General features: G+C 52.0%; 1 protein-coding gene across 4 annotated transcripts in view; it reads left to right on the top strand.

The window, feature by feature from the left end:
* Positions 1-9448, top strand: part of NUMBL (NUMB like endocytic adaptor protein) — a 27373-nt gene extending 17925 nt beyond the window's left edge. For 2 of the 4 annotated variants that reach the window (XM_037729449.1, XM_017503192.2), the window contains exons 8-10: positions 2597-2899; positions 6235-6357; positions 8031-9448. In XM_037729449.1, the coding sequence (XP_037585377.1) occupies positions 2597-2899; positions 6235-6357; positions 8031-8686 (1082 nt within the window). In that variant the 3' untranslated portion in view covers positions 8687-9448. Of the gene's footprint in view, positions 1-2593; positions 2900-6234; positions 6358-8030 lie in introns of all 4 variants that reach the window. The other 2 variants (XM_037729448.1, XM_017503191.2) reach the window with 1 other exon arrangement.
* Positions 9449-9888: the final 440 nt, after the last annotated feature.

Below are 9888 nucleotides of genomic sequence, written 5' to 3' on the forward strand. Positions count from 1 at the left end.
AATCCCAGCACTTTGGGAGGCTGAGGTGGGTGGATCACCTGAGGTCAGGAGTTTGGGACCAGCCTCGCCAACGTGGTGAAATCCCGTCTCTACTAAAAATACAAAAATTAGCCGGGCATAGTGGCGCATGCCTGTAATTCCAGCTACTCGGGAGGCTGAGGCAAGGAGAATTGCTTGAACCCAGGAAGTGAAGGTTGCAGTGAGCCGAAATCACCCCACTTCACTCCAGCCTGGGCGAAAGAGCGAGACTTCACCTCAAAAAAAACAAAAGAAAATGTCAGAGTATATTAAATGGCATAAGGATTAAATATAACTTAATGATACTTTTGAGTGAGAATGTGTGTTTGTGTGTGTGTGTGTGTGTGTGTGTGTGTGTGTGTGTAAGAGGTTATCATGTAGAGTCGGGCACGGTGGCTCATGCCTGTAATCCCAGCACTTTGGGAGACTGAGGTGGACGGATCACTTGAGGTCAGGAGTTCAAGACCAGCCTGGCCAACAAGGGGAAACCCTGTCTCTTAAAAAAAAAAAAAAAGGCCTGCGAAGGGGTGGGGAAACAAACAAAAAAAAGAGCTTACCATGTAAAAAGTATCTCTTATTCTGGATTGCCATCAAAAAATTTGAAACATACTTGGTAAAAGCAACTTTCTAGGTAAATGGTAAACACTTTGTAAGTTACAAAACTGTGTATGTGTGTATAATTGTATGTATGTCCCGAGTCACAATACAATTATTATTTTTTACTGTGAATTCTACTTTAAGTTTTTTGGGAGAACACTGCTTAGAATTTACAAAGAATTTACCATTGGGAACTGATCCTGATTAAAGGAGACTGATGAGATTTGGCTGGTATTAATAGATGCAAGATGCGATCCTGAATTGGATCCCAGATTGTAAGGGGAAAAAAAAGAAGGGCATTGTTTTTTTTGTTTTTTTTTTTTTGACTCAGAGTCTCTCTCTGTCACCCAGGCTGGAGTGCAGTGGTGTGATCTTGGCTCACTGCAACTTCTGCCTCCTGGTTTCAAGTGATTCGTGTGCCTCAGCCTCTTGAGTAGCTGAGATTACAGGTGCCCGCCACCACGCCCAGCTAAGTTTTTTTTTTTTAGACAGAGTCTTGCTCTATCTCCCAGGCTTGAGTGCAATGGTGTGAACATGCAACCTCTGCCTCCCAGGTTCAAGCGATTCTCCTGCCTCAGCCTCCTAAGTAGCTGGGATCCCAGGCATGTGCCACCATGCTCAGCTAATTTTTTTTTTTTTTTGCATTTTTAGTAGAGACAGGATTTCACTGTGTTGGCAAGGCTAGTCTTGAACTCCTGACCTCAAGTGATCTGCCCACTTCGCCCTCCCAAAGTGCTGGGATTATAGGCATGAGACACCACACCCAGCCACGCTTTTGTTGGTTTCCAAAGCATTTAACATTCACTACCTAAAATGACCCTCCCAGAGGCTTGGGAGGTAGCATTGAGATGTTTACCCAGGTTTCCAGTTGGCAGACTGGAGCCCAGAGAGGGGAGGGGACTTTCTGAGGTCACACAGTGAGTAGGGGCACAGGTAGTTTCCTGGTTCCAACCTATCCTGGGCTGTTTCCGCTGCCCTGTGGCAGGCCTGCGTGGGTGCCCCATTGTGTCACCCTGGACGATGGGAGAAGCAGCACGGGGTGACATCCTTCTGGGAGGGTCTCTCTGGGCCTGAGTTCAATCTCCCTGGCTTTCAGGCCGCGGCTCAGGGAGGCCCTGGTAGGAGGATAGGTGTGTGTTTGTGGTCTGGCAGGGGTAAGGGGAGCCCTGACCTTGAAGAGCCTGCCTCTCCTGCTGAGTGGGAAGGTCAGGTTTCCTCCCAAAGGACAGAGAACAGACTCCGAGTGGAGGGAGCCAGGCTGAGGGACTGGAATAATCTGGAAAGCTTTTCAGAGGATGAAGCATCCAAGCCATGTCTAGAATGACTGGAGGAGGGGAGGAGCTACATGAGGTGGGAAGAAGGCTGGGAAGTGGGAGACAAGGGAACAGACAGTGTCAGAGAAAGATAACACGAGATGGAGAGACAGGCCAGAGGGAGACAGGTTGGGGCCGTCATTTGGAGCATGGGCTCTGGAGTCAGCCTGTCCCTTCCTAGTAGTGTGACTTGGGCAGATCACACTGGGCCTTTGCTGGGCCTCAGTTTCCACATCTGTTAAATGGGGACCATGTCAACCCCGTGGGTGGTCATGTGGATTGAATGAGTGAACACTTGCAAAGCATCTGGAACATGCCTGATAATGTTGTTCCGGCACCAAATAAGTGTTTGTTAAATGGTCAGAAAGGGAAAGAGAGGGTCTTAGAGGGAAGAATGATGAGACCAGCACAGCAAGACAGATCATGGGCAGGAACCTGGAGAGACACAGAGGGTGAGCCTGGGGGATGGTTTATCTAAGGGCGTCCTGGGGAAGGGAATCTTGACGTGGGTGGGGGTGAGGGGTGTCTCAGGGCTCTGATCAGCTTAAAGGCAGGACTCACTGGGCAAGGAAGGCAGCCTTGGAGAATGATCGAGACGACCAGGTGGGAGAGGCCTCGAATGTCATGGTGAGATCTCTAACCATCCTTCTCCCCCATGTCTCCAGCAGAGGCAGCAGCAGCCCCCACTGTGGCTCCTGGCCCTGCCCAGCCTGGGCATGTGTCCCCAACACCAGCCACCACATCCCCCGGTGAGAAGGGTGAGGCAGGCACTCCTGTGGCTGCAGGTACCACTGCGGCTGCCATCCCCCGGCGCCATGCCCCGCTGGAGCAGCTGGTTCGCCAGGGCTCCTTCCGTGGGTTCCCGGCACTCAGCCAGAAGAACTCGCCTTTCAAACGGCAGCTGAGCCTACGGCTGAATGAGCTGCCATCCACGCTGCAGCGCCGCACTGACTTCCAGGTGAAGGGCACAGGTGAGCCCTGGGCCCAGTGGGAAAGGACTTTGGACTCAATTGGCACTACCTGATGTGGGCAAGGGATGGAGGCGAGATGGGTCACACTGTGATTGATTAGCACTGTCTGCCATGGGCAAAGGAGAAAGAGGTGGAACACATCATGATCAATTAGCAATGTCTGCCATGGGCAAGGCAGAGGAAAGAGATGGCAGAATTCAGGATTGATAAGCCATGTCTGCAATGAGTAAGGGATAGCAGAAAGGCATCACAAATCACGATCAATTAGTAGTGTCTGCTGTGGTTAAGGAAAAGGAGAAGGATGATGCACATCATGATTGGTTAGCAAAGCCTGCTATGGACAAAGAAGTTGGCATGGGTAAGGAAGTTTGCCACGGCCAGGGAAAGAAGGGAAGCAACACAGATGGCCTGTTTTTGCTCCGGAGTAGACTAAAGCACTGTAGGTTAATGCTCCCTCCCTTCAAGCATTTGCCCATGAGATCTGGCTAGGTGAAGGATACAGGTATTCCTCAGGCTCAGAGGAAAGGAGGATTGTGATGGATTAGCAATGTCTGCCTAGGGTAGGGAGCATCAAGGGTTGGCAGAAAAGGCATCACAAATCATGATCAATTAGCAACATCTGCTGTGGTTAAGGAAAACGAGAAGGATGGTGCGCATTGTGATTGGTTAGCAATCATGATATCCTTACAGTGTTTGTTGTGGGCAAGGGAGAAGAGAGAGTAGCAGGAGTGTTGTGTTTTTGCCCAAAGGGGAGACTCCCAGAATTTGGTCAGTAGAAACATGACGTGCAGGGCACCAGTGAGCTCAGAGATCCCATGGGTCGGGGCCAAAATGATGGATCAGGGACATTGGTTGTGGGCACAGAGTTAAGCAGAGCCAGTACCCATCACGAAGAAAAGGAGTGGCATATCATAATTGATTGGTAGTGTCTGCCATGGGTGGTGGTAGGAGAGAGGAGATAGAAAGGTCCTGTTTTACTTGGGGGAAGATGGAGTTATAAGGATCTGTTTGTTCTAGTACTTGGCCAGGGGAGCCATGAGGTCTGGTCAGGTGACAGGTAAGGTGAGCAAAGAGCCCATGGGGGAAAAATTAGAGTTTGATTACTAATATCTGCCATGGGTCAGGGAAAGGAGACAGGTGGCGTAGATCATGATCTAAAAGTGATGTCTAGGTGCAGTGGCTCATGCCTGTGGTCCCAGCACTTTGGGAGGCCAAGGCAGGCAGGCAGATCACTTGAGCCCAGGAGGGGCTCAAGGATCAGCTGAAGCAGATCACTTGGCTGAACCCTGTCTCTACAAAAAAATGCAAAAACTAGCCAGGTGCGGTGGTGCATGCCTGTGGTCTCAGCTTCTCAGGAGGCTGAGGAAGGAGAATTTCTTGAGGCCAGGAGGTTGAGGCTGCAGTGCGCTAAGACTGCACCACTTCACTGTAGCCTGGGCAACAGAGTGAGATTCTGCCTCAAAAAAATAAAAGAATTAAGAGCAATGTCTGCCATGGGAAGGGGAGAAGATAGAGTTGGCATGCTACTGAGATTTTGCCTGAGGGAGGCAGGGAGAAGGGCTCTCTCCCTGGCCAGCAGCCAGTGAAGCCGTGTGGTCTGGCCCACTCTCCTGCTTCTGGATGGCAAATCCGTGTCGCCTACCCGAATGGCCTTGGGGATTGCTGTGGGAGCATGTTGAGCTGTATCCAGGAGGCTGGGCTGCTCTGAAAGGTAACCGTGGAGCAGATGCCAACCCCTATTGAGAGTGACGCACACTCACTCCACGCCTGCAGCACTCCTTGGCTGTCACACACCCTCACATTTGCTGTCCTCATGCAGCCCGACGTCAGGCACGCTCCCCAGGCTGTGACACACGCTCCTGAGAGGTGGCAGGAGCTCCAGGATTTATTTGGAAGCCTCACCCTCCTGTGGCCAGCTGCATGCTCACTTGGATGTGACTTGCCACAGAGAAATTTCCCATACCCAAATAGATGTCACACCCTCACGCATGTCACACATGCTCAGGAAGTCACAAACTCAGAGTCGTGTACACTCTCAAGTCACACACACTCCGAAATTGCAGAGTCAGAAGTCACACATGGCCAGATGTAGTGGCTCACACCTGTAATCCTAGCACTTTGGGAGGCCAAGGCGGGAGGATCACTTGAGCTCAGAAGTTTGAGACCAGCCTGGGCAACACAGCAAGATCTCATCTCTGCAAAAAAATGCTTTAAATTAACCTTTATTGTTAACCAGGTGCGGTGGCATGCACCTGTCGTCCCAGCTACTCAGAGGGATTGCTTGAGCCTGGGAGGGGAGGTTGCAGTGAGCCAAGCTTGTGCCAGTACACTTCAGCCTGGGCCGCAGAGTGAGACCCTGTCTCAAAAATATAAATAAATATTAAAGAAATCACACACCCAGATTTACACACATTCACAGACCATACACCCAGATTTGTGCAAATGCCAAAGCCACATGTACAGATTCATGTACACCTGCAAACACACTCATACATCACACGGCAGATGCTCTCACACCTGGGAGTCACGCATCAGGATGCCACACACTCAGACTCCAGCCACACTCCGGCGCCACACCCTCAGAAGCTGCATGCCTGTTTGGATGAACGTGCACAATCACTGTCAGCAATGGCTGTCCCACCTGGGCCCCCACAGCACACCTGCTGCCTCCTGCAGCCAGTTCTGATGTTCACTGGAGCATCTACATGGCCCCTTGGAGGCAGCCATTGGCTAAAAAGTCACAGACATTTGTCCCGCATCACACATGGCAATCCTTAATTGTTTATTTGGATGGGTACTGCACTCACCCCACACCCTTGTGGGGCCATCTTGCCTGCTTGGTGTCTCCTGCCTTGCTGACAAAGGTGCGTCTCAGCTCTCATGATGTTTGCTATAGGCCAGGCCAGGTGGGGTGCACAGGGCCCCACTTCTCTGCCCGGAGCTGGACAAACGATCCCCAGCCAGTGAGTGGCCATGTGGCCAGCAACCATTCAGACTGGGCCCACGTCCTTGCTGTGCACGTGGTTGGGCATGTTTTTATACTAACGTATGTCGCTAAATGTTTTCGACATCTCTTCTGGTTTGTGGCTGCACACAGATCTTGAGGTCCTTGGTTTGAGGTCCCTGTTCACTGTCAGTTGTCAAATATCACACACCACCTTAGTCATTCTGCCACTCAGATGTGACACCCACATCTGCACAGGTATTTGGTGGCCATGGCCACTTAGTTACTACAGCAGGAAAATATCCAGGTCAGAAGAGAGGGCCACCGAGAGCGTAGGGTAAAGGGCAGGGCCTGGGCCTGTTTGCTGACCTCTGTCCTGCCCTGTTCCCAGTGCCTGAGCTGGAGCCTCCTGGTGCCGGCGACAGTGACAGCATCAACGCTCTGTGCACACAGATCAGTTCGTCTTTTGCCAGTGCCGGAGTGCCAGCACCCGGGCCACCACCTGCTACAACAGGTAAAGCCAGGCTTTCTACTGGGCAGATGCCCTGCATGCCCCTCCTGCACCCCCTCCTCTACCCACAGCTACCCAGACACTCCAGGGGTCTTGGGATCCTACAGGCTTAGAACCAGGGATCACCTCAGAGCCAGGGGATCATCCTAGATCCAGGGATCATCTCAGAGCCATGGGATTGCCTGAGAATCATGCACTCACCTTAGAACCATGGATCATCTTAGAGCCATGGGATACCTGAGAATCACCTTAGAACCATGGGTCATCTTAGAGCCAGGGGATCTCCTAGGTCCAGCTGAGAATCATGCAATCACCTTAGAACCATGGATCATCTTAGAGCCATGGGATCACCTGAGAATCATGCAGTTACCTTAGATCCAGGGATCATCTTAGAGCCATGGGATTACCTGAGAATCATGCAATTACCTTAGAACCAGGGGATCTCCTAGATCCAGCTGAGAATCATGCAATCACCTTAGAACCATGGATCATTTTAGAGCCATGGGATACCTGAGAATCACCTTAGATCCAGGGATCATCTTAGAGCCATGGGAGTACCTGAGAATCATACGATCCCCTTAGAGCCATCGATCATCTTAGTGCCCTTGATCATTTTAGACCCATGGGATCACCTTAGCACCATGGGATCATCCTCGAACTATGGATCATCTTAGAGCCATGGGATCACCTAGAATCATGTGATCACCTTAGAACCATGAATTATCTTAGAGATATGGGATCATCTTAGAACCATAAGATCATCTCAGAGGCACGGGCTCATCCTAGAATCTTGGGATCACATTAGAGCCAAGAGATCATTTTAGAATCATGGACTCACTTGAGAACCATGTATCATCTTAGAGCCATGGGCTTATCCTATAACCACAGGAGCACCTTAGAATCCCAAACACTGTAAATAGAGAACTCGCGAATCTTAGAAGCCCAACCTTAAACCATCAAGCCTTACTCACTACGTTAGGATAATGTTATACATTTGGAGAAAGATCCATGCAATCTTAGAATCTTAACTCCTAAAACAATACATTCTGAAAGTGTGAGAGAATCAAGGATGGTATTCAAAATAGTGAATACTGGCCGAGTGTGGTGGCTCATGCCTGTAATCCTGCTACTTTGGGAGGCGTAGGCGGGAGGACCACTTGAGGTAGGAGTTTGAGACCAGCCTGGGCAACATGGTGGTGAAACCTCATCTTTACCAAAAATACAAAAAATATAACCTGCAATCCCAGCTACTCAGGAGACTGAGGCACAAGAATTGCTTGAACCTGGGAGGCAGAGGCTGCAGTGAGCTGAGATAGGGCCTCTGCATCCCAGCCTGGGCAACAGAGTGAGACTTTCAAAAAACAAACAGAACAAAACAGTGAATCCCAGGTTTGGCACTTAGCAGTCAGAAGGGCAGTGGAGCAGGGAAGATGTCAGTCCTACTTAGATTTCCCATCATAGGCCGTAGAGGCTCAGAACTGTATGTTCTTATCACTCCAGAACCATTAAGTGGTCCAGAACGGTGAAGTCACTTACCTGAAGTCAGCAAGCTAGGAGGTGCAGAGCTGGGACTCAGAGGCCGGCGGTCTGGCTCCAGAGTCTGTGCTCTGCTCCCCACACCATGCAGTTCTTCTGCTGATGCTCCTGTCCCTCACCTGCCCCTCTCCCGTCTCCAGGGACTTCTGCCTGGGGTGAGCCCTCTGTGCCCCCTGCAGCTGCCTTCCAGCCCGGGCACAAGCGGACACCTTCAGAGGCTGAGCGGTGGCTGGAGGAGGTGTCGCAGGTGGCCAAGGCCCAGCAGCAGCAGCAGCAGCAACAGCAACAGCAGCAGCAACAGCAGGCAGCCTCAGTGTCCCCCGTGCCCACCATGCCTCCCGCCCTCCAGCCTTTCACCGCCCCCGTAGGGCCCTTCGACACGGCACCCACCCAAGTGGCTGTGTTCCTGCCACCCCCACACATGCAGCCCCCTTTTGTGCCCACCTACCCGGGCTTAGGCTACCCACCGATGCCCCGGGTGCCCGTGGTGGGCATCACGCCCTCACAGATGGTGGCCAACGCCTTCTGCTCAGCTGCCCAGCTCCAGCCCCAGCCTGCCACCCTGCTTGGGAAAGCTGGGGCCTTCCCACCCCCTGGCATACCCAGTGCCCCTGGGAGCCAGGCCCGCCCTCGCCCCAATGGGGCCCCCTGGCCCCCGGAGCCAGCGCCTGCCCCAGCCCCGGAGTTGGACCCCTTTGAGGCCCAGTGGGCGGCATTAGAAGGCAAACCCGCTGTAGAGAAACCCTCCAACCCCTTTTCTGGCGACTTGCAGAAGACATTCGAGATTGAACTGTAGCCCGAGCCGCCCCGCCCACCCCACGTGCCCCATGCCTGGGAGTGGAGGCACAACCTCTCCCCTAACCCTGCCCCCTGGGGCTGCGCCCCTCAACACCTTCTCAACACCCCCACCTCTCTCAGCCACCCCACAACCACTACAGAACCAACATTGTGACACCCAGGTTGCAACAGGATGGAATTCAGGGATGGACCCAGCCTGGCTAAGGGAACCATTTCACTGCCGGACTTAGGCTGGCAAACAGGGGATTGGCCACAGTCCCACTGAATGCCCTCAGTTCACACTTCATTTCCCAGTTTCTGTTGACCTCCCACCTTCCAGTGTTGGACAGGATGGAGGGGGGATACCTGCTCAGGGGCTCTCCTGGGCCCCACACCAGTGCCCACCCCAAATCTGGTCATCTCCTCCCCCCATACACAGCACAAGCTAAGGGCTGCCCTCTGCCCACACTTGTTCACTGCCAATGCTGAACTCACCCCCATCGCCCTCCAACTCTGGGGCCCATGTCTTCCTTGGGCCAAGGTCTCATGGGGACTGGGGCCAAGTTGGGGGCCCAGGAGGCAGGGAGGGGGGAGGGGAGGAAGATGCGTAGTTACCTCATGATGGTGCCCGCTGGGGAGGGGTCTGGGAAGAAGGGGAAGGGGTGCCTGGCGGGTACTTTTCTATCTTTTATTTCCAGATTTTTTTTGTATCTAAACTTGAAGATTTGTATTATACAAGGACAGCCAATAAAGGAAGAATATAACGCCCCTTGGGAAACAAGGGTTTGTGTAGGGGGCTGGCGCGGCCCCAGAGCCTTTCCTCCTGAGTCATGGACTGAAACGGAGTCAGAAGGGTGTCCGTGAGTGATAACCTGTGAGTCACTGCGTGGTAACAGGTACCACTGACTCAGTACTTGCCAGGCAGGTATTAAAGGAGCCAAAATTAATCACCCCATTTCTATTCCTTACAGAATTTGAACCAAGAAATTAAAAACAAATATTATAAACTGCTGGTCCAGCATAGTGGCTCACGCCTGTAATCCCAGTACTTTGGGAGGCCAAGGCAGGCAGATCACTTCAGGTCAGGAGTTCGAGACCAGCCTGGCCAACATGGAGAAACCTCATCTCTACTAAAAATTGAAAAATTAGCTGAGTGTGGTGGCACACACCTGTAGTCCCAGCTATTCTTTTTCATTTGTGTTTGTTTTGTTTTCTTTTTTT

The sequence above is a fragment of the Cebus imitator genome, unplaced genomic scaffold, assembly GCF_001604975.1.
Source record: "Cebus imitator isolate Cc_AM_T3 unplaced genomic scaffold, Cebus_imitator-1.0 Scaffold306, whole genome shotgun sequence".
NCBI classification, from domain to species: domain Eukaryota; kingdom Metazoa; phylum Chordata; class Mammalia; order Primates; family Cebidae; genus Cebus; species Cebus imitator.